Source organism: Haliaeetus leucocephalus, unplaced genomic scaffold (assembly GCF_000737465.1).
Source record: "Haliaeetus leucocephalus isolate CR32 unplaced genomic scaffold, Haliaeetus_leucocephalus-4.0 Scaffold271, whole genome shotgun sequence".
NCBI classification, from domain to species: Eukaryota; Metazoa; Chordata; class Aves; order Accipitriformes; family Accipitridae; genus Haliaeetus; species Haliaeetus leucocephalus.
The window spans coordinates 96,721-120,371 of NW_010972707.1; the positions used below are offsets into that span (position 1 = coordinate 96,721).

The window sequence follows — 23,651 nt, forward strand, 5'->3', positions numbered from 1 at the left end:
AGAGAAAGAAGGCCCAAGCGAGCGAGCGGTGAGGCGGCCCCTACCATCGTGCTCTTCGATATAGGGCTTGGGTTTCTTTCTCAATTTGGGTTTCTTCTTATTGGTCCTTTCCAGGATTTCTTTAATGTGCTGGGTCACTGGGAAACAAACAAAGCGATGAAGACAAGGGGATGGAACGGGGGGGGGAGTGAAACTGGGGGTGGAAATGGGAAGGAAAAGACAAATGAACACTGAAACTGGAAAATAAAGTGAAACTGTAAGTGAAAACAATGGAAGTTTAAAAAAAATAAATCGGAAAATAAAAGGGAAAAGACAATGAAATTCAAATGAAAAGAAAATTAAAAAATCAAAAATGAAAAAGAAATAAAACACAAATGAAAAGAAAAAGAAATAAAATTGAAAATTAAAAGAAAATAAAAATAAAAATGAAATAAAATCAAGCTGAAAACAAAACTGAAAAATAATTAAATAAAATAAAAAGAAAGAAAATGAAACTGAAAATAAAACTGAAAAAAATAATAAAATGAAATAAAAATAAATGAAAATGAAAATAAAGACTAAAACCCATCGGGTGACGGCTGGCGGGGCCGGGTGGCAGAGCACGGCTGGAGCGGAGCTGAGCGCAGGCACGCTGCTGAAGGGGGGCTCGGGGGAGAGCCTCTCCCGGCGGAGCGCTGGTTTCCGCCACCGGCGCGCCGAATCCAGCGTGAGCGCGGAGATGGCGACGAAATGAGCTTGACGCCTCCGCTGCGGGCGGGCTGGGGGGACGACACCTGCCGTCGGTGCCACCATGGTGGGGGTCTTCCCCCCCGGTGGGACCCACCCGTGTGCCGGCTCCAACCGGGCACGCCGGCGCCGGGGCCGGCTGCCCTCGGGGACGCTCTCGCACGCGGGACTTTCTCGCCCACCCTACGCCTTCCTTTCCCCGTGGACGCCTGGGTTGGGTTCATCTCCTCTTGTCCCCAAGCCGGCCGGATCCACCAGGGCTCCGTGTGACGCCGGCGTCGCCCAGACCTCCTGGCTTGGTCCCTGGGGAGCCGAAGGGCACCCGAAAACAACAGTCCTACAATTCCCACCCATTTGGGGTCAACTAGCCCAAATTTATGTCTCTTCTATCTGCCGTGACCAAAAACCACCTCGGGAGCTGAGAATCGAGCTGGCTCCCCTTCCAGCATGGGTTTTTTTTTTTTGATCCAAAGCTACTCGAGAAGCCAGAAGAAGCATCTGGAGATATCAGAGAATCACAGAACGGTTTGGGTTGGGAGGGACCTCTAAAGGTGTCCTCATGGGCCAGGCGAGGTCCTGGGAACTCTCGCTTATGGCCACCCCCAGCCGAGGTGACGCTGAGCCTGCAGCAAAGGTGTCAAAGCTCATTTCGCGTTGGGTCTCGTGCTGGATTTCCGTGCGCCGGGGAGGAAAGGACGGTGGCAAAGGCACCGCCACTCTTGCTGCACCTCCGGGAGGGCCGTTGGATGAGTTCCTCGCCCACCTTTCAACAAGGAGACTCATGAATGCGAAGGGGGAAGGAACAAAATAATAATAAATAAATGGGTTGCGACATCAGCAGGGGCCAAAGCCACCGGGCAGCCGTTTCTCTCTTACCTTTAGTGTCATTCACTGGATCCATGTGCCTGTAAATGTATCCTTCTAGGTAGGAATGAAATTTGGGAGTGGGTGGGAAAAAGGCCAAACAAATGGCCATGAGCTCCCAGCCCCGGGCCAGGCTCTCGTAACGGAAGTTCTCGGTGGTCTGCCGGCACAGCTGGATGTAGAGCTCGTCTCTCAGACCCTGCATGCTCCAGCCTTTGGTGGCGATCTCCAAGGCCACGTTGAGCTGGTCCGTCTTGGCCCGCCGATCCCCCATGTACATCTGAATCAGTTTAAATATCTCGCACGCCTCTTTCTTGACGTTGCGGTCGTTGGTCATGATCATGGGTTTCTTGATGGACTCGCTGCTCCAGGCCAGCATGTTGGCGATGGACACCTTCCTGCGGAAGAGCCCTTGGGTGTGCTTGTTGAAGTGCTTGGAGGCCCAGTTCTCAATGTCCGTCTCTGAGGAGGGCTTCCGCAGGTTGAAGGTGGGGAAGACACAGCTGGCGCTAGGCATCATGTTCCTGGTCTGTCTGCTGCTCTCGAACTGGGCGCAGGCACCGAGATCCTCTGACTAGGAGACAACAGCCAGACAAGTCAAGGTTACTAACAGCATGGCCTCACCACCAAACCAACCAACCAACAAGCCAGCCAACCAACCAACCAACAAGCCAGCCAGCCAACCAACAACCCAGCCAGCCAACCAACAAACCAGCCAACCAACCAACCATTACAGCATCAAGAGCTTGCCCCACGCTCAACCCAAAAGCTACGTCCTCTCCAAGGAGCTGCTCCTTAATCCCATCATGGGCAAGCGGAGCTGGCCTGGCGCCAGCGGCCAGGCAGCTCGTGGCATTGGTCGGCATCGGGAGGGAAGGGACCAGTGGGTGGATAAGCGAAGCCACCCAAAAGCTGATGTGCTGGACTCCGTTCACACCTGGGACCCCAGTTTGCACTGAGGCTTTGCAGTCATGGACAGAAGAAGCTGGTGGCTATCAATAAGGTGGGGGAAGCAAAGGGCAAGTGGCTTCAGGTTCCACCAGTCCTTCGGGCACACCGGGAAGGGGACACACTCACCTGTAACCAGCCCCCCAAATAACCCCTTCTCCGCAGAGCCACGTTCGAGCATGGTTCTCCAGCGGCCACATACCCAGCAGGAGGCTGGTGGCTCCTCCAAACCATGATCAAAATGGCTGGTGTTCCTTTATATCCCACATGCGGAGGGACACAAGCTGTCCAGGATCTAACCTGCAGAGCACCCAGCCGGGTAGGACCTCTGCAGAGCAAAGGGTACCCCTTGCAAAGCAGTGCCCTTCTACTACTGGAGCCAGCACAGCTTAGGGATATCACCCCAGGAGGTGGAGGGACACCCAAACAGCTGATGACCGGCATGGAGAAAGGCAAACAAGGACACTTGGGATGGACTGCTCCCCGGTCTGCAGCCAGCCAATGTGGCTTCATCGTCTGTCAGCTCCCTCTTCTGCAAATGCAAGTCCGGGCCAGCATCACCTGGGTTTGGTGGCCCTGGGGACGTGACTCATAGGCAGGCAGGAGGCGAGTCCTTCCCATCCAGAGGTGACATTGCTGTCCCCACCTTGCGCAGGGGAACCGTGTCGGTGGCCCCGAGCAGGGACCATGTGTGAGGTGACTGCAACAGTGCCACGGCCTTGGGGCTGGGCTTTAGATGAGGAACAGAAGAAGAAAAGCAGGAGGCAGAACCAAGGTGGAAAGAGCCAGGGCCATGTGGAGGTGGCAAGTCCAGGAGGAGACAAGGAAGCCACCCAAATTGCCACTACAGCTGCTGGTAGACAACTGAGCCTCTGCTTCATCAAACAAGTCAAGGTTCTTGTCTCTTCGCTCAACAGCTCGTCCCTTCCCAGTGTTGAGGTCTCCTCTTCTTACTGACATCACTCAGCTCCCACCTTGCACCACGGTGATGACAGCAGGGACCTGGCCATGGGGACACGGGACCTTCACCTCTTGAGGGACCTCACCCTGCCTTTCCTATGGACACCAGATCACCCAAAAGGTCCTTCTGTGTCCTCCAACCTGCTGGTCAGTTGAAGGCACGTGGGGTTTTCTGGGTGGAAGGAGATGCAACATTTGCTCTGAGGCTTCTCGCTTAGCAGCCATTGGTGCCATGGCTCTTCCAGAAACCAGTCCACGAGCTGGGCCACAGCCACGCTGTTCACCCAGGGCACCCACAGAGAAGCAAAGGACCACGTCAGCTGGGGACACCAGCCTTCTCCACACATCCACTCCAGCGGACAGTGTGGGCAGGCTGGGGAGTGACACAGGCAGCAAAATGCGATGGATCCTCTACTGCTAGTGCCAATATAAAATTAGCCCCAATTAGCACAGTCCTAAATGAACTAGACCTACAACAAAGGGATAAGCAACTGGGTGTCAATGGCAGCTGGCCATGACCTCCTGGCAGGGTGCTGCCGCTGCCCGTCCCGTGGGGTGACCCTCCTTTCAGCTCAGGGATTAGGGGAACACTCAAACCCAGAAGCAAACTCAAGCATGCTGTGGGGGAACGAGGTCCTGGTGCCACGTGGGTGGGGTTCAGATGCACCCCCGTGCGGGGCCAATGTGGGGACACACCATCGGTGACACCGGCCACGTCCCCGTCACTTGTGCCGCTCCATCACATCTCCTATGTGCTTCTCTCCTCTGCCAGGTCTCCGTATCTCCCTGCATGTCATCCTCAGTGTCGTTTTGTTCCTGTTTTCTTCTCCGTTTCTGGCACATCTTGCTGTCATGGACAGCGTGATAAACCTCCGCACAAAGCTCCCACCATGGCCGGTCGCAGGTCTGGGCCCACTGCAAGAGGCTTCCACTCCAACCAGCAATGAAGGTTCCCCAGCTGATGGGGGCATAGGAAACCAAATTAAAATCATGCGACAATCTTAGACATGATCATCAAATGGTTTGGGTTGGGAAAGACCTTCAAAGGTCATCTAGACCACTCCCCTGCAATGAGCAGGGACATCGTCAACTAGATCAGGTTGCTCAGAGCCCCGTCCAACCTGACCTGGAATGTTTCCAGGGATGGGGCATCGACCACCTCTCTGGGCAACCTGGGCCAGTGTTTCACCACCCTGGCTGGAAATCTGCTCTTCCTGAGCCTGAGGGCAACATCAGACAGGGGCAACCAGACAGAAACACCTGGGCAGCAGAAGAGAGTCCCACTACCTCCCGAGCTCCACGCAGAAGGCATAGGATCACTAATGGTGGCAGCTGTTCCTCCTGGCCAACGTGAGCACCCAAAGCAGATTTGGAGCTCTTCGGTTTTGGGTTTGAACCTCCTTGTGCGGCACCGAGTGCTTGGGGACACTTGTGCATGGGGAATATTCTTCTGCTGCCTTTGGTTGCAATGCCCCATTGTTTTCCTTACACATTCCCATAGGCAAAAAAGGGATTTTCCAGATTATTTGCTGTTTCCCAGGTCCACGTCCAGGATCTCCTCCTTGCTGATACCAAGCTCCATCTTCCAGGCAGTTTTCGAGGTTGGATTGCTCTTGCCAGGGTAACTATCCCTGCACACAGCATCATCAATCCATTTTTAAAAAGCCATTATAGCCTTTCCTAGTGTCCTTACATGAACCTTTGATGTATCCAAAAGCAAATCAAGTGGTCTTCCTCCGGTAACCCTTGTCTTCACCTCCCCACCTCTGCAGCCCACCTCTGGGCTTTTCTGGCTGCGGAGACATGGGCAGCATCACTGTCTTTGCCCAGAGCGGGGCACTACAGGTCAGAGGGGCAGATTTTGGGTGATGGATGCTAGAGGGGAAAGGACATGAGAGCTGAAAGCCTGAAGCCAGGAGCTGCTGCTGGTAAACATCTGATGGGCTGGAAGATGGGCACAGGGGATGCATCAGCTCCAGCAGGTCCAGGTCAGAGACCATGGGGGGCTATCAGCAGCAGGAGGGCTACACCCTCACAAAAATGGTCTGTGGGAGCCCCAGGAGCTCCTCTGGGATGGGAGCTTGGGGCAGGAGGGGTCTCCAGGACCGGGGCGGCTCAGTCCCAGGGAGGGAACAGGCAGCTCAGAGCCCTGGGAAGCAGATCGTGGAAAGCTGGTGTGCCTGTGGCTGTTTCATCCCAAGGTTTTGAGGGACCAGCTTGCTACGGAGCAACTTCTTTGAGGGATCAGCTTGCTATGGAGCAACTTCTTTGAGGGACCAACTTGCAAAGGACCAACTTCTATGAGAAAGCAAATCTGGCAGCCAGATCAGCAGTGCTGTCAATCCCAACATGCCAGGGAGAAGACAGAGGCAGGACCTCTATGGGGTGCTGCCTGTGATCAGATGGGACAGCCTGCACCGGTGGGACGAAGCTCCTCAACTTACTTTCAGTACTCACTGGGAAAAACTCCTGCCGTAACCAGAAATTGCCTCGGAGTTACTGGTGGGTCCAGTGATGGGTTCAGCCACCACCTGGATGGCTGGAGCTGGGATTGGTGGGTCAACACCCCAACTCAAACGTGGCGCTGCCCATCCCTGCTCACCACGAAAGCCAAGGGCCAGCGGCGCTGCTCCAGCACCTCGAACCGCTACGGCCTGGAACAACCTGGTGAGCAAACCCTCATTTCTGGCAGAGGACCCCTTTGAAAATGGAAGCAGGTGGAGAGAGCAGAAAGGGGCTGATGTTTGATGCCTTTTACACACCCTGGCCATCTCCCCTTGCTCTGCAGAAGGGACATCCCTGCTCACACGTCTCCTACAGCTGGATGGGGACCGGAGATGGCATTTTGGGCGTCCCCAGAATCCAGCGCTCTCGGAGGATGCTACGAAGCCCAGGCTGAGCCACCGCAGGCTTGGTAGGGGAAATCTCCTGCACTGCCGCCGTCTGACGGTGACATGACGTGAAATGCAAGGAGATGAGTTACTGCAGAGCCCACGAGCCCCGTGCGTGTGCCGGGAGCACCGAGCACAGCCGGGGACGGGTGCTGGGGGTCCAGGAGCTGGCTCCCACCGAGCAGCAGCCAGACCGAGGGAGGAGAAGCAGCACCCGAAGCTGCGGCACAGGGCTGGGGCTGCCACAGCACAGAGGTGCCCGTGCGGCGCTCGGTAGCTATGAAAGCGTGGGATTGCCCTGGGGACCATCCCGCTGGATCTGCAGCGGAGGCAGGGATTTAAACCGGCTTTACAAGAAGAAGGAGCTTTAACCAGGAGGGCGGCAGGGACGCTGCGCTGCCACGCGGTGTGGTCTGACTTAACCCGGTGCGGCACCCGAGGAGATGCCGAGCGGCGGGCAAGGGTTGGTGGTGTGGGGCACACGGTTAAGCCCCCCCAACGCTGAGGACATCCCCGAGGACGTTACCTGAGATGGATGCAGGTAGGGCTCGGGGGAGGCCAGGTTGGTCTGCACGGAGACGCTCTTCTCCAGCAGGATCTGGGGGAAGCCCAGCTTCTCGAAGGTGTTCCTTTTCCAGTGCTTGTTCTCCTGCTGCGCCAACGCCTCGTCCTCGCTGAAGGCTCGCACCACCGGACCCGGCATGGGCAAAGGGAGGGCACCGTCGCTCTCGTAGCCCGAACCGTCCTTTTGGGAATCCCAGCTGCTCCGTTGTTTCATATGGTAGTGGGCTTGCTGGGCTTCCCAAGCCAGGCGTGCCTGTGCCAAAAAGGGCTCGGGGAAGCCCCGTGCCGCCTCCGCCTCCGCCGCCTTGCTCTCCGTACGGTTCATCGGTGACCTGTTGGGTCCCGGGGTGGCTCGTTCCTCACCCAGCATCTGCTCGCCCAACACCTCCCGGTCCCCCGAGCCATCCGTGGAGGAGGCGTTGGGGTCGTGCGATAGGGAAGGCTTTCGGCTTTTCCTCTTTCTGGTGGAGGGTGAGTAGCCGGTGGAGGACAAAGTGTCCTGTTGGCTGGACCACGACATGGAGTCCTCGCCCTGGGCCACCTGGCCACCCGTTGGGCCAGGGCAGAAGTCGGGTCCCTCCATGCTGCTGTAGTCACCCGATTTGATCTCCAAGCGTTGGTCCCGGACCAGGCAGGGGCTGTGCTGCAGCGAGTAGGAGCCACCGATGGGGTTGGGGGAATATTTGTGCCTCAACCCCGTCTTCATCTTGGGGCTGGAGCCCGACTGCTCGACGTAGACCAGTTGCCTGACGTACTCCTTGCCGGCGGGGCTGTACTCCAGGCTCATGAACCGGTCGGGACACTTCTGTTTGGTGAGCACCAACTGCTGGTAGGGTGAGTTGGAGCCTTGCTTGGGCGATTGCAGGAAGGGGTGAGGTTTACGGATGGGTGATTTCTGCGGCGAGCCGGCTTTGTAGCTCCCGCTGGCTTCGTACTGCATGTCCACAGGGGGTTCATCATAGATGGGAGCCTGGTACTCCATGGGGGGTTCCTCATAGAGGGGGGGCTCATAAGCGTAGCGGGGCGAGGAGGGTTGCGACTCGCTGGAGTGCTTGCGGTGCTGGGCTTGGAGCGGGGAGCAGAAGGAGTCCCCCCGGCCGAGCAGCGGCGAGCAGCTGCCCACGTGCTCGGCCCTCTTCAAGAAGGGCGACTGCTTCCTCTCCGGGAAGAAAACAGAGTTGTCGGTGTCGGGGGCGAAGGTTTGTAGGTTGGGCGACTGTTGTCCCCCCGAGGGTCGCCGCGAACGGGTGCCCGGTTGGTTTTCGGGGGTGTAGCCGTTGCCTTGGTGCATGAGGAAGCTGGGCTCGCGGTCGGTCACTTTGATCAGCATCCGCTCCTTGGTGCCGGCGTTCCATCGCAGGGACGACGTCCTGCGGGGAGAAACACAGCACCGCCATCAGCGAGGAAAGCCCCCCGTGCCCACAGGTGGGCAGACTCCCCCGAAATGCTGCCCCGAGACCTCCCCAGACCCTTGGCTGCAGCAGAGCCCAAAGGATGGACATGCCCGAGCACCCCGAGCCTCTCCCATCAGGTGAAGACCACACTGGTGATAGAGAGACCAGGGCATTGTCACCGTCCCAAACGCAGTGGGCACCAGCCCGCAGCCCCCCCCCGGCTCCCACAGACCTCAGCAACCCCCAGGGTGCACGAAGGACACGCAGGTTGGAAAGCCAAGCCCTGAAAAGCGATGACACCCCTTGGGGTACATCTCTAGGAGACAGCCCTGACTCAGCCCTCCCCGCTCGTGCCTTGGTGCTTCTTAGAGCCGAACGGCGATGGAGGAGCGAGCACAGCCACCCGCTGGGGACAAGCCTTGGGGCAGTTGTACGTTGGGTGACAGTTTCATGGGTGTTTGGGAATGCAGTCCTTGCAGGGACTTGTCCCATCCCAGGGCAAGAAGGAGAAGACATGTACGCACAGCACCATCTCTCCTGCCTCTTCTTGCTTTCCATTCCCTGCAGCACGCAGGATTACCCCATCTCACCCCCTCCATCCAGCCCCCTGCCCGGGATTAACACCCTCCTCCGGTTCCCAGCTGGACCTGGGTTATGTTAAACCCAGGAAAAAACAATAATCCCAAGCATTGTTTAAAAAGAAATTGAAGGCAAAAAGCTTCAGACTTTACCCCCTCTGTTGCAAAGGGAGTCCACGGTGGGGGGACAGGGCAGAGGACTGAACCTCTGCCTGCGGTTTGGCTCCTTTGGGGATGCTAAATAGCTTGGGGAGGGGGCTTGAAAACACAACCCTGACCTGTGCAGAGATGTCCCAGCCGCACGAAACGCGAAACCCCACTGCCTCGTACCCAAAGGCCGTGGGGCAGCTCCTTGTGGCAGCACTGAAGTGGAGTACTGACATGCTGGGGCAGGGAGGAGAGGGACAGCTTAGCCAACTGCCTAAACCCACGTGACAGATGGACACCTCAGTCTCCAAAGGGATGGAGCACAAACGCCGCAGGAGATGAGAGCAGCAGCTGCCCTCCATCCCCTTCATCGCCCCCAAAAAACCCTAGGGCCAGCCCTGGATGAGCATCTCACCACAGCTGTGAGGATGTGCAAGAGGCACATGGAGAAGCGAGCAAGAGCTGGAGCTGCGGTGGCAGATGCCCACGGCTTCCATTTCTTGATGCTCAAGCTCACTGCGTCCCTCAGCCACTTTGCATGCCACGTGATGATGCCCTGCGCGCTTCCACTGAACGTCTTTCAACGTGGAGCGTCCTACAGCATCTTGCTGTTGTCCGACTCGCAGATCCTGTACCTGCACACCCCAAACCCACACAGCATCGGGCTGGAAACTGCCTGGTGGAGCCTGTTTCATACGTATGACATGCACGTGTCAGCAAGTGCCAACGCGGACCTTCTTAATTCTGAGATGTGAATAATCATCCCTAAATCGCCACCCAACAGGCAGCTTCTGTGGCACTCCTGGTGCAAGCACGGGTGAAAGCTCAGCTGGGCAACGCGCTCAGGGCACCAGGAGCTCACTCAAGCAGGGCTTAGTGGAGATGAGCTCGTCCACATGTGGAAAAATCCTGGAGCCTCCAACCAGAGCCAGGAGGAGACCTCCTTCACCTCTATCTCAAGTCCATCTTCTTGTTAAGGCATTTGATAGTCCTGGTGGGTAACATCTCCTCTGAATAGCGACGCATCCCGCAAAGCTGGGTCCCCCATCACTGATGCTCCAGCAGCATGTCCACAGGTTCTCCGTTTCAACCCCAACTGCAATTTGCAATGAATCAAAGAGGTTTTTTTTTTCCTCTTTATTAATAATTCACGGGCAGAAATAATTATAATCTCAGGATAATCTTGGCCCTGCAGGATTAACTCCCTGGAAATGGGTTGCAGGGAGCTGTGCGACCTGGGCAAGGCTGGTTGGGCTCCATCTGGCCTGGTCAAACCTTCCTCTCAGGGCTGCTCTGTGTCCTGGGATAAGCAAGAAAGCCCAAGAGGTGGGGAGCAACTCAACCCTTCTCAAATGAATCCACCTCTCCTGGGGCAGCTCCGAACTGGCAGATCATCCACCGTGGAAAAACTGCCCCTCTACAGGAGGGTGGACATCAAGACTTGGACTGACTCACTACCTCAAGTTACCACCTCGTCACAAAAGTAAAGTATCAAATACTCAGAGGAGCAAAACTTCACCAAGCTTGGGCTTCAGCCTTAGACATGTCTATGCTGCTCCAGCCTCAAAGGCAACTATTACTTCGTTTGGGACGTTGCCCACCACGTTGCCAGCGTGCTGCTGTCAGATGGGGAGTAGGAGAAAATAATTTCATAACATCATCATAAACTTGGGCAAGAGCCAGGAAAGAAATCTCCCAGCAGTAGGATGTGACGTTGGAGCTGGGCAGAGATGCCTCCATCCCTGTCACTCCCCAAACTGAAGGCACACCAGGGATGTGGTTTGCACCTTGTTCTCCCCCAAATGTTGGGTGACCTTTGGGGACTAACCCTTCTTCTGTGCTCCATGGAGCCCGTTGGTGGGAAATGCGCCCATCAGGAAGGGCAGGAGCTGGACACCACTGGCTGCAGCCTTGTCACCTGGCTCAGGTTCATTCTCCAGGGCTGTCCCAATGCACAGCATCTCCAATGAAGGACACAGTGACCTCACACCATGAAGACTTGGCCCAAGAATTGGCTCACGCTTCTCCTCCTGCCCCCAAAAAGCAGTTGAGAGTATGAGACTGAGTTACTGCCAGCTCCATACTGGATCTCTTGAACCTGGTGACCCACAGCTTTCATTGACTCCAGGTCACTGGAGCCTCTTCTCATGATGAAATCCCAGAGATGAGAGAGGTTGATGCCCAGCAGAAGAGGGCCTTTCCACTCCTTTTTGGCAGCATGCACCATCTCCAGATGCCCCACCACCAGCACAGCTCTCAGAGGTCACAGTGAGCAGCCCACCAGCCTTGGCCCCAGTTCTGGTGCCAAAACACCCCATTTGACATCTTGCCCAATGCACATTTCTCACCACTCACCACTCTCAGTGGATCTCGTGGATCCTAAGAGCTGGAGGCAGCCCTCCTTTTGCCAAGTTACCCATTAAATAAGAATTAAACCTTCTACCCTGCTTTTGTGGAAGCACATCTACAAGCGAGATCTTCTGCATCATGTCCTGAAGGTTGAAGATGGCTCCTTGTGTCTTCAGGAGGACAGCAGAACCATTAGCTCTGGCCAGCTCATGCTGCCTTCCCCACTCCTACCCGCTTAAGACCATGCTTTGATTTTCTTCTTTGCTACTCCAGTTCTCACCAGTCTTTCCCACCTTGTCCAAAAGATTTCATGGCCACTGGTTGGGGGGCTCTGCAAGAAAAGGCTCTTCTGCCCCTGCATGGCCCAGCGCAGTGGAGTGGCACATGGATCACCCCAACTAACAGAGGTTTTTCATCTGCTCAGTCCATGTTTCAAGTCCTTGGGAGATGCCATCCAGGCAGGGGACACTCAGGAGGAAGAGCAGAGGTGGTTTTTATGGAGGTGCCGAAAGCATCGCCTGCCTCGCAGGAGGGATCTGTGCTGGAGTTCGCTGCTGTCTCCAAAGCACAGGGAAGCACATTTTGTTATCAATTCCTCTCCGAGTCCCACGCTGGCACAGAAGATACCCGAGGCACCGTCTGCTCTCCCAGTTCATTCCTTTCTCATTCTCAGTTATTTTTTCACAGCCACTTGTCCTTTCTGTCCTTCAGAAAAAGGTGGAGTGAGTCCAATTACCGAGTTTTGCAGAAAAAAGCCCACAAAGAGGCATATATAAATATCTCCCTGCATGAGGCTCCACTATCTCCCAGCACCCTGCTCGTTGCTTGCCCATGACTTTGTCTTTGCTCCAGGGGGTGTGGGGAACAATTTGTTCCTTCCCTTTCCGCAGCAGCCTTTCGAGCTCCTGAGGACTTGAGCTTCCTGCCAGCTTCTTGCCATTGAAGACCTGCACGAGTTTGGGTCCCTCCATGCTGATTGTTGGATCTCAACCAGTCATTGAGCCCTTCCAGACCCCCGAAACTCCCTCCACAACCATAGCAGCACGCCCAGACCAGCATAAACTATCGGCGCAGGGTGACGAGGGAAAGCCTTGCCGGGTCAGAAATGCCAAGAAACGCTTGGCTGCATCGCCCAGCATCAACAAACCAAAATGATGAGTGAGGTGAGAAGATAGATCTGCTACGGAGATCACCAAGGACTGATTTCATCCCCCGCCCGCTCCATCATTAATGGGCGGATTTCCTACCAGCACCGGGGCAGCGGGTCCGGAGGCAGCGTGATACCAGCAGGCAAGAAGGGATTATGAACCCACCAGCAATGAATCACCATCCCACTGCTGCATGGACGTTAACTGAGGTCTCCTCTTCCTTCATCAATTATCTGACCACAGAGGACGCTAATTTATTTTCACCATGGTTACTAACTGCAGTAATTACAGCCTTGGTCACTGGCCTGCCCTTAATATTCTTCAGCAACCACTGCTGGCTGCATGCCTCCTCCATGGACATCATCCTGGTCATGCCACCAAATTAGCGAGCTCAAGGTCCGGTTTTCAGGTTGGGAAGCCCAAGGTGCTCTTGCAAGGATGCAGCTTGCTGCTTAACCCACCCTGCGGGACCCAGCACGTCCTCATCACCTCCGCTCTGGCTCACGCTGCCAGTTAGGACCACGGTTGAGCAGCCACCAGGACAGATGGGGACTTGCATCTTGAGGATGACAAACTAGAAGAAAAAGGGATGGATAATTGGACTAAGGCTGGCCAGGAGCCAGGGGAATCAGACCTGGAGTGATGCGGCAGGGCTGCCGGACTGGGACACTCCTGCTCATCTCATGAGGGCTGTGGGGCACCAGTTCTGGGTTCCTCATGTGCTTTTTGATGCTTTCAGTGCTGGCTTTCCCATTAAGGATCAGCATACAAGCGACTGGTGGGTGGGCTCTGTGTTTTGGAGCAACTCGAGCATCTTCCTTCGGTCCCTGCACTCTGCTTTTATGAGATTCAATTTCTTCAGCCTTCAGCCTACCAAAGCTAAAATGCTGCAAGCTTGATTTCCAGCTAATGTAAATGGAAAGCAGCCTCTTGCTCTGCTCCTGCACATGCTGCTTTTCCTGCCCGGACCACGTACTAAGGTCTTGGCCAAGGGTCTTGGCCACGTCAGCCGGGGCTTTTGGGGAGGAACCGGGATGGCGCAGCCGAGGCAGAGCACCATCCCCGGGATATGCCGTGTGGCTCCTCCAATGGTTAATGCACACGGATGCCATTGCTCACCGCCAAGGATCTAATGGACCCTGTAAACATATGGGCAGAAATCCAAGGAGATGGTGGCACCCCACAGTCTGGAGTGATGGCAGAAGGCTGCGTTGTCTGCAGAAGCTCTTAGATCTCCCTACAATTACCCCAAACCCCATCGAAGCAAAACTTGGCTTCATTCTTCATGTGAACAAATGGAAACACCCTCCCCCACTGCTCTACAGGGAGTACAGGAACATACGTGCTTCTGATGGTTAAAATGGCTGAAATGCTGTTTTTGAGATTCTGAAGAAGAATCACAAATTCTATCAAGAGCCTAGTTGTTAAGTCAGGTTTATACATGCAACTCCTTGGCTGCAGGATGCAGCTTCTGCGGGGATCTCCTCCCCTAAAAGGGCTTCATGAGCCCTTGGTCGCTCTCCGTTTCTTCTGCTCTTCCCCTCCTGCCCAACTGAAGGTCACTCATCTTCATTAATAAGCTGCTTTTTATATACAGACCCCAAAACTTTCAAGGCAAGAAAGCAGAAGAACCAGTGAGGATTGCCAGCAAAGCCAGGCAGTGTGTCCCACCCAGAGGTCCTTGCACTGGGGGTCCTGCCGTGAGCACCAGCTGCCTTCGGGTTTCTTAATCATTTGCAAGCAACATTCATGACCCATGGGAGTAGCTCTTTGAGTCGCCAAGTGATGGACCGTATCTTCTGCTTGTTAACGTGGGGTCAGTATCCATCACCACTTGCACGGTCCAGCTTTGGCACCGTCAAAGCGGCATACCCAGTACAGTGGAAATTATCATCAGGTTTTCTGCATCCCATGGGCTGGATCTTGCACTGTCACTCACTGGGTGACACATAACTAACCCCCATCCATGCTGGACTCATCCCCTGAAAGCAGAGGACACTGCCCACAGACATCTCCAAGTACTTTGCAACCCTAGACCAAATCTCACAGCTCCTGTTGGCATGTCCCTGCATCCTCCATCTGCTTTCAATGGCAAGACTCATCACACGAGGGAAGGATAAGCAATTTTAGGGAACTTGTGGTGGGACAGGAACAAGCAAATTGTTCTCCTGGTAGCTAGTTCCTTCTCCGGAGCAGGTAAAGAAATTGTTTCTGGTCTCGAGTATGACCAGAAGCCACGAGCACCAGCACCCACCTCCCACTGCTGCTGAGAAACAGGTTTCCCCAATTAATTCTCTAACCTGGGATGAGACCGTACTGGCTCATTAGCGATTTGCAGCACATCATAGAGGAAGGGGAGACTCCAGGCACCTCCTTGGGGTCCCCTAAACCTCATGGGTGGATGACTGGGAGTCAAGGTCTTTGCTGTCTGCTCCAGGGCCACCTGCAAGCCCAAGTCCTTGTTACCTCTCCCCTTTCTGCTACTCCTTTCCTCGCATTTTTCTATTACAGATAGACAAGTAATTTAAACTCCAGCCATGTACATGGGTGCTTTGTTTTTGGAGATGAGGTTGAGGCTCTTGCTTGCTTTTAGGTATGAACTCCCAGCACGGCAGAAGGAGTCATTAAAGGCTGTAATGCCAAATGGCCGCCAAGGAGTGATTAATGGTCATCGCCCTAAAAATATCAGCAACCTTGGAAAGCCTCTGCAACACACGGCCCTGACAACACTTGGCAAAGCAATGCTGCCCGAGAGGCACAAGCTGCCATCAGCGTGTCACCTTCGTATCATCTAGCCCCTTCTCCTCCTGCTCCTGCGGGTGACTCCGGCACTGCTACAGTTAGAAAGAGCAGGACATACAGAAGGTGTCCCCAAAGCCCCCCAGATGCACCAAGGTGACACCAGCTGGACCACAAAGGCCAGAGGACGATGGGGATGCGCGGCCGTTCTCCTGCATCAGCAAAGTTATTTGCAAAAGAGCAAGACACCTCCAAAGCTACGGGAGGTCAACCTGCTGGCATTCCTCTGCCTCTTCGGATAAAATGAGGGGAGACCAGCACCTCCGTAAGGAGTCAAAACCAGGGAAAGCTGGGGGGGGATACCTTCCCCTGACACCCTGAAACATCGTGTTCCCTCAATGCCACCTGGGTCACATCTATGGCTTGGGTGACGTCTATAGTCTGGGTGACACCGGCAGCCAGAGCAGAGTCCTGGCCATGCTCTGGGATGCGGCAACACCGCAAAGCGCGGCGCGAGGCACGGACAGCAGCACGTGTTGGGGTTAGCCCTGCCTTTTTTGACTCCCCTTGTCTCAGGAGCGGGCAGGGAGGTGCAGCAGGACGGCAGAGCTTTCCCTTCCCCGCATGCGGAGCCCGGATCTGCAGCCACAGGCGCTTCCACCTGCATCGATGGAGGAGGTTTTGCAGCGACGCCGTTACGTTTTTTCCAATGACTCCTCTTCTTGCACGGACATTCAGCCCACCCTGCCGTCACCCGTGGGTTTTCGGCCAGCTTCGTGGGCATCCATGCCTGCAGACCTGGCAGCAGAGGAGCACCGGGGAGAAGGAGGGAGAGCTGTAAATCAACAGCAGCTCCGTAAGGAAGAGCTGCCTGGTCTGATGCCCTTTTCCCACCCCAACAACTTCCAACCTCCAAGCTAAAAACCCGGGTACCACAAAGCAGTAAGAGTTGAGCACCAAGTGATGCTCTGCACACCCCCATGCTTCAGCTCTTCCACCATCCCCAAACGGACAGGAATTCATCCTAAGGCCAGGTGTTTTAACTCAAACCCGGTGAAAGCCTTCTTAATTCCTGGATTTGCAGCTAGCATTAATATTTCAGACAGCAGCCTGCATCTGGCAACAGTGGATACGAATAAAAATCCCTGTGAAGCAGCCCTGCCCATCAAATCATCTAGCCAAGGTAGAGCTTTCAATCAAAGTATTAAGTAACAGCAAGCAATAAACCTGAAAGCTCCATCGTACTGCCCTGGATTATTGCTAAACACTAGAAAGCATTGCTACAGACTAAATTTAATTTTCTCTCTGCAAAAGGAATACTGCGAAAGGCCTTTTTGCGGCTGAATTGCTGCAGCTACCGTGCCCACGAGCAGCTCATTTACTCCAGTAAATGAAAAGCGATGCTGCTAGAGAGGAGAGCCAGCCTCGCCGAGGCTTGCCACCCTCCTGGCGCAGGAGCTCCTCCAGAAATTCAAAGTATTTCTGTTATCTCTGGCTTGGCGCTGGGTTCCCTTTGCTATTTTCTCCTTGTGGGGAAGGCAAGATTTTACTTACGACTCTGAGTACATTTCCATGACAAACTACTTCGCAAATCCCTCTAATCTTCCATCACCGAAATCAATTTCTTTGCAAATTTGCATAATTTCCGTGGACTGAAACATTGCATTTATTTAGGGAAGGATTTTTCCGAAGCACTCAAGCGACTTACGCTCTTAAATCTCCCTGTCTGCTCAAATACCACCTCCGCGATCTTCTTCCAGCCTTTGGAAAGTCAATGACAGAGGTGAGAGGAAAAATCTCCCGCACCAGGCTGCTGGGGTCCGCGTGCTCCATGCACGCTCCGTGCATGCTCCTCAGCTCCCTCACCCAGGAATTCCTTTGCTTCCAGTTGCTTTTGCAGGACAGACACAAGCAACCCTCACCCTGCGCCGCGTCTCTGCTGCGGGCAAGTAGACGCCATCCCCGACACTTAAAACAGAATTATTCTGATGTCTGCAATAATTAAGACCATCCACAGCTCTATTTACCTTAAAAACAGTCATGACAACCAAAATTGTTTTTTACATTAGCAATTTCTACCATGATGCCTTTAACGTAGTTGATTGGCAGCTACATTAAATCAACGCAGGACTAGGAAATAAAAGCACGGGTCACAGCTGGGCTTAAGTGCAATTATTTTAACAGCACCATTCTGGCTTTTAAATGAATGATACCGCAACGCTTCTCCAAAGGACATTTAAAAGCAAGAATATTCACAATACCTACCTAAATACACACAGTTTTTCAAGATAAATTTGCTTGTCCCAGTGTTATTTGGGCTTTGCAGCTGAAGACTATAATTTAGCACTAGGATTAAATGGGTTTTCTCCTCTCAGCAGGGAAAAAAGCCCTTAATTTGAATGATTAATTCAAATATATTGGTTTCCAATGTCCTGTGAATGCATTGGGGCTCGCATCCACTGGAAAAGCGCAGGATCCGTGGGCACCCCGCCACCACCCCGCAATGCAACCGGGTCCTTGTGCCGTCCCCGGGCTCTTCCCACCGTCCCCGTGCCCTCGCTCTTCCTCACCTTCCTCCCCCAGCCGCGGGAGCCGGGCGCATCTCCTCCCCGCGACTTCTCACCACCCTCCTGAGCTTAATGCCTTTAAGATTCCCCCGTCCGGTGCTAAACTGGACCGACTGCAATCCCCCCGCCTGGGGATGGGGATGAAGGATGCAGCCCAGCCCCCCTCTCCTCCCAGCTGGGTACCGCCGGCACAGCCGAGCGCATCCCGCTGTGAAGCCCGGGGTCAGCGATGAGCCGACGGCAGAAAAACCTCCCTGTACCTGGCACGCTGCCTGACGCCGCTCCGGCAACAGAAATATCTTCCTGCAAACGCAGGCAAAGGTGGGAAGAGCCTGCCTGCTCTCTGCAGCGAGCCCAGAAGATGTCCGGGCTTCAGACTGAAGCCTCCGATGATCCCTCCTAAATTTTCCAGCTAGGAAACTGTCCTTAGGACAGCGATCTGGGCTCTATAGCTGTGCAAAAGCCACCAGCAAACTCAACTTTTTACTAATTTGTAACTAAATTAGGGGATAGGAAGACAGGCTAAAATCCCCCATCCCTAAGACTTCATTGCTCTTCATCTGCAAGTATTGCTATTCCCCAAAATTTGTATGTACAGAATTACATGCTTGCAGCGTATATAAATATTCCAGATCTTAGACTGTACCTGAAATTTTAAATTCCTGCTCACTCGTTGCTTACAACTTTTATGAGATTAGGGGTCACCGCAGGTGTGCCCACAACCCCACCATGGTCTCTCCAAACCTTTTTCTACACTTGCAGTCTCTGTTCTCATCTTTATCTACACGCCTGGAAATCTCACGTCCTCCTTGGACTTCATTTTTTAAGAAACCTGGAGGTATGGTCAAAACCAATTCCTATAGAAAACAGTGTGAGCGAGATGAAATCTGCATCGTTTGGGCAATAAAATGGTTATTTGGAGAGGAGTGTGAGTTTCCCAACCTCTGCACTGACCTCAGTGATGCTAAAACTGGTTTCTGTAGTCGAATCCAGACTGGGCCATGTCCTAGCAATGGTCTGGCTGAGGCAAGACAGAGCTGAGCCATGGATTGGGCTGAGCTCTCCTGATTAGGCTGTACCGGGTACCCAAAGCCAGTGTAAAACCAGCCTGGCACAGCAGGGAGCACCCTTGGGTTTGTGTTTTGTCCTTCAAGCTTCTCCTTTCTTTCTTGCCTTCACTTAACTGCGCCTGTGGGTCTCCCTCTCTCGTCCTCCTTTAGCTTTGGTTGGGATGGGCTGATGCATACGTCCGATGGGGAAAACCAAGAGGAACTGTGATTTGAAAGGTTTTACACTTGTTGGGATCAGGAGGAGGTGGATTGATGTTGCTGCCTGTATTCATGGACACCAGATGTCACCCACTGCTCCCGGTGGGATGATGGGGGGCTGACAGCTCTGGACAGAGCCGTGCGGCAGGAGACCACCTCCATGACCTGCCAACCTCTTCCCAGGCTGATCTGGGACTTGGTCTTTGCTCTGGACAGGACCACCCATCCATGGAAGAACCATGGAGAAGGTGCAGCATTACCACCAACTGGACAACATCACAGCTGCCCTCTGCTTTCTGTCTCCTGCTGAATAGCAGCAGTGGGATCACGAGGACCATCTGATGGATGCAACATGAGCCGTGGGGTGTCCTGGAAGCTGAATATCAGACTCGGTCCTGTTGGAGGAAATTCAGAGCCATGGGAAGACTGAAGCCCAACCTTCAGGCCATCTCTGTTGACTGCAAAGCTTGGCTTGAAGGGTGTCTAAGGTCTCACAAAGCTCCTCCGCATGCAGCGATTTCATTCTCCAACTAAAATATTACTGAAGGATTGATACCTGTGACCAAGGCAAGGAAAAGCCACCCTGTCAAAGTACCATTTTTTAAAAATGCATATTTTTTTTTTTTAATGACAGGAGAAGGCTACAATGTTCAGGGATTGTCCAATCCCTTGTCTCTGGACGGCGCTATCAGATCACTTCTAGCTTCAGAACCGCAACACCAAACCTCTACATGAAATATCTCCCACGTTTGCTGCCCGAGCGCTGCTAACTCCTCCTCTCTCAGAAAAACTGCTCCCATGGCATCCGCTCTAATTAGCAGCAACGGAAGCTGAATCAAGACAAGAGGCAGATAACGAGCCTTCCCGTCCCCCCCACCCCATTCAAGAGCACAGAATTTTTCAGCCACCCTTTTTGCAGCAGTGAGGGGGGAAGCAGGGCTCTGAGACACCGCCAGGATGATGAACCCCCCTGTTTTCTTGCGAAATAGCAGCCGTTTCTGAACATCACATTGAGTGGAGCACGGTGCGGTGGACAGGTCTGCAGCACACCCTGCAGACCCTCCGACAGAGGCCACGAATCCATAGCAAAGGGATTTTGTGGGCTGTAGCTAATAAGCAAACATTGAAACGAGCTCGGGCGGCTGTCCCTGGTGAGCTGTGGGCTGGTAGCTCATTGCTGAAGGCCAGGTTGACCTTGCTGAAGGTCTGCGTTAGCTTCGGTTACCTGCCATACCTGGCCACAGCACTCACCTTGTCCTCTTGGTTTGTGATTAGCAAGCTCTCAAGCTATGAGGGGACAAGCCAAGGTGGCCAGGGGATCTCCAGTGAGCCCCCCGGCATCAGTCTCATCAGGAACTGACCAGTAGGAAGCGTAAGATCAGGGTCTGCCAAGCTGGAATATCCACAACACAACCCATCCTAGCAGCCGAAGCAGGCACGGCACGCCAGGCACCACGCACGGAGGGCACGGACGCCTGTGGGAAGCCAAACGCCAGATCCCCAGGAGGCAATCAGGGCTGCTCTCCCCATCTCAGATGTATGATTAAACCAATCACCCAAAATAGCTTGTTTTCTGAAACCCAAATGTCACTGAAACAAGACGCGTTTTTTCTTTTTTTGAAAGGGAGGAGGGAACGCAGAGGAGGGAGCACAGAGAAGCCTTTATCATTAAGAGGAATTAGCTGCAAAATACAAAGAGACCAGAAGTGACATTTCCTTAAATAGCAGATCAATAGGGGTCTGCTTTCTTTGTCTCCGTAAGCATGACAACACGTTCCTACAATGGTGATTTCTAGCTCTTGCCTATCCCGAGCAGATTTTACACGCCCTGGAGCGCAGCCCTCCCTGTTTGCTAAGCTGAAGCCCTTCATCCTCTTGGTATTTCCAAACTGAATCATTCATCCCTGCTACGAACACCCTTGGACTCAGTCTGAAGCTTGGTGCCACCTCCCCCAGCTCTTCCCCACCAGAAGACCTCTCCTGCCTCTTTGACCAGGCTCTGGGACATGATCGGCCACCCACCAAGGACTATAACAAGACCAATCTCCAAGCCTGGATGCTGGGTGTTAGGGTGATGTGCCAGACCATTCCTCCTCCCACGGCCTTATCTCCACCCATCCCAGGAGATGGGTGGCTTTGAAGCTGCTGATTGCTACCACAGCTGCAGCAAGGCTGATCGAGTAGCTTCTTCTCTTAGAGAAGAGCTTTTGGCCATGAAGCCAAGCTAGACCTGTTGCCCCGGTTTTTGTGTGAGCCACCAGATACTGCCATCAGCAGCATGTTGGCTTTGAAGAACAGGTCCTGGAAGCTGGAGCTTGGCTGTTTGCTGGAAGCCCCTCAGCAGGAAGGGTTGCTCTTGGCTTAGAGGGACGCTGCAGGACCATCCCTTGGGCACTACACACGCACATTTGAGATAAGTTACCCAGCTCACGCTGAGGATAAGGACGGTGGTTCACTTTGCAAAGCAAGACTACCGTTCAGTGTTTGGCTGAGCGTGGAAGAAATGCCAGGCTGTGGCAAAGAGTGTGGAGGAAACTGCTCCCAACTCCATGGTCCGGGCTCCAAGTTACATGCAAGAAGGAGGCTCCAGCTCCTCAAAAATGAAGCTGTCAGACAGAGGGGCTTTAAGCTTTAGCTGCATGGGGAGAAGAGACTGGGTTTGTCTCCCTTCTGCCCCACGGAGACTTGGACTTGGGGCAGAGGTCCCAGCCCAGGAGGTTACACCACAGCGGTATGCCCAGTAACAGTGATGAACTGATGAACCCTCCAAACCGCTCTTCAGTTTTCTTCCAAAACAGGGGATTTTAATCTCATGGCTCTCCAAGGAATCACTGGTATTAGGTCTGTGCCTCTTCATTACTTCTAAAGAAACCAGGCAACAGATTTACCTTTAAATATCATGAACGGGCACATTTATTTACAGAGAAGCCTTAAGCTGTGGTCTTAACTCACAGTCGTAAACAATGAAGCCTGAGCAGAATGAGGTGGAGGATAAATCAAGCAGCTGGCAGTAGCACATGTCCCTGCGTGGGACAGCTGGGACAGCCACTGCACCACTTCTGCTGGGCAGGTGTCTCCTCGGCCAGCAAATGTCTGTGGGCACGCTTGAGACATGCATCTTTGTCATTGCTGGAAGAGGAATGTGGCCTCGCAGCCGCCTTGGCTAAAATTGACACCAGCAGCAAAGGGAGCTTCAGCCCAGAGATGCTGAGCTCCCGTCCCCAGGATGACTCCGGGGAATGGGCTTCCTTGGAAAGCTCAGATGAATTCAGAGGTTGCAACAAGAAGGGGTTGGAGACCTTCTCCTCCCCGGTGTCATGGCTGTATTCGTTCTCACGCACCTGGTGCATGGCTAGCTGGCAGGAGCTGCGTTCAAAGTCTGGTGTGGTGGCTTCTCACTTCTGCCCAGGCTTCTTCCAAGCTCCTACAAGTCTCCTCCTGAATTTGGTACCTGGCTTCACTCTTTGCCAGCAGTGCAAATTAAACACGTTTCCTGCATCCATGTGAAGGTGCTACAGCACCAACAACCAGCTAGTCTGTGCCCAGACGGAGAAGGGCTGAACGTGGTCAGTACAAGAATTGGACACTGAACACTCCCATGGCTGGAGAAGGAATCTAGCAACATCTGGAGCACACAACCCATGCGAGAGCCAAGAGGTGAAGACAGCCGTAAAAAGTTGGCAAACCACAGCCATGTCTCAAAACAGAGGTTGCCCAGCAGACAGACACAACCACCTCCTAAACCTCGGGTGCCTGATGGGCCACACGAGGCTCTGTGGAGCTATCAGACAGATGGTGCCAGGTCTTTTGGAAGCCAACCCCAATTCTCTCCTCACTTCCATACTTGCTTTGCTAGACAGTCAGCTATGAAGTGACTCCTGTTGACCATGAGATGTTGAAAACTACCAGAAGATCAAAGACCTCATTGAACTCTCCTGGATGGGAAGGTCCAGGACAAACTGAGGAAGACCACATCAAGAGCATTACAAGGATCCCATGCAGATGAAGTAGTTGCCGACCTACTGTCCTAACACGCTCCCAGCAGAAACAGGATCCACTCCTCCCTGCTCATGGGTTGGACATCCTACCTCTCTACCAAAGACACAAAGCCAGGACAAGCAAGAGGGCAGAGCTGGAGATAGAACAAGGCACAGACACAAGCTGTGGTGGGCGGCCACAGCTTCTCCAGCTCTGAAGCACAGAACGAGGGTTTCACCATGGCTTTGAAGCGTGCATGTTGCCATCACTGCAGCTGGGAGAAGAAAGAAAGGGTGGACAGGCACGGGCTCACAGGGCTGGAGCAAGCCCAGGCCCTAGGAACTATTCCAGCTGCTCCACCGCTGGAGGACAGTCCATTGATCACCTCTGCTTCCATGTGTGACCTAAGAGTTATAGAACAAACAGAACAGCCAGGCCAAACTGGAGGCATCCCTAAGAGCTGGACACTGCATACTCAAGTGAGCAGATTTCTCACCTTCTCCCAGAGCAGAGGAGCCTGTAACTGGGAC

General features: G+C 53.9%; 1 protein-coding gene across 1 annotated transcript in view; it reads right to left on the reverse strand.

Annotated features, from left to right (window-relative positions):
* The window catches only part of ARHGAP39 (Rho GTPase activating protein 39), a 59,847-nt gene that overhangs the window by 5,812 nt on the left and 30,384 nt on the right, over window positions 1–23,651 (reverse strand). The window contains exons 4-7 of the mRNA XM_010569331.1: window positions 8,052–8,323; window positions 6,916–8,018; window positions 1,603–2,164; window positions 45–137 (exon numbers count right to left, since the gene is read on the reverse strand). Coding sequence (XP_010567633.1) covers window positions 45–137; window positions 1,603–2,164; window positions 6,916–8,018; window positions 8,052–8,323 — 2,030 coding nt within the window. The remainder of the gene's footprint in view (window positions 1–44; window positions 138–1,602; window positions 2,165–6,915; window positions 8,019–8,051; window positions 8,324–23,651) is intronic.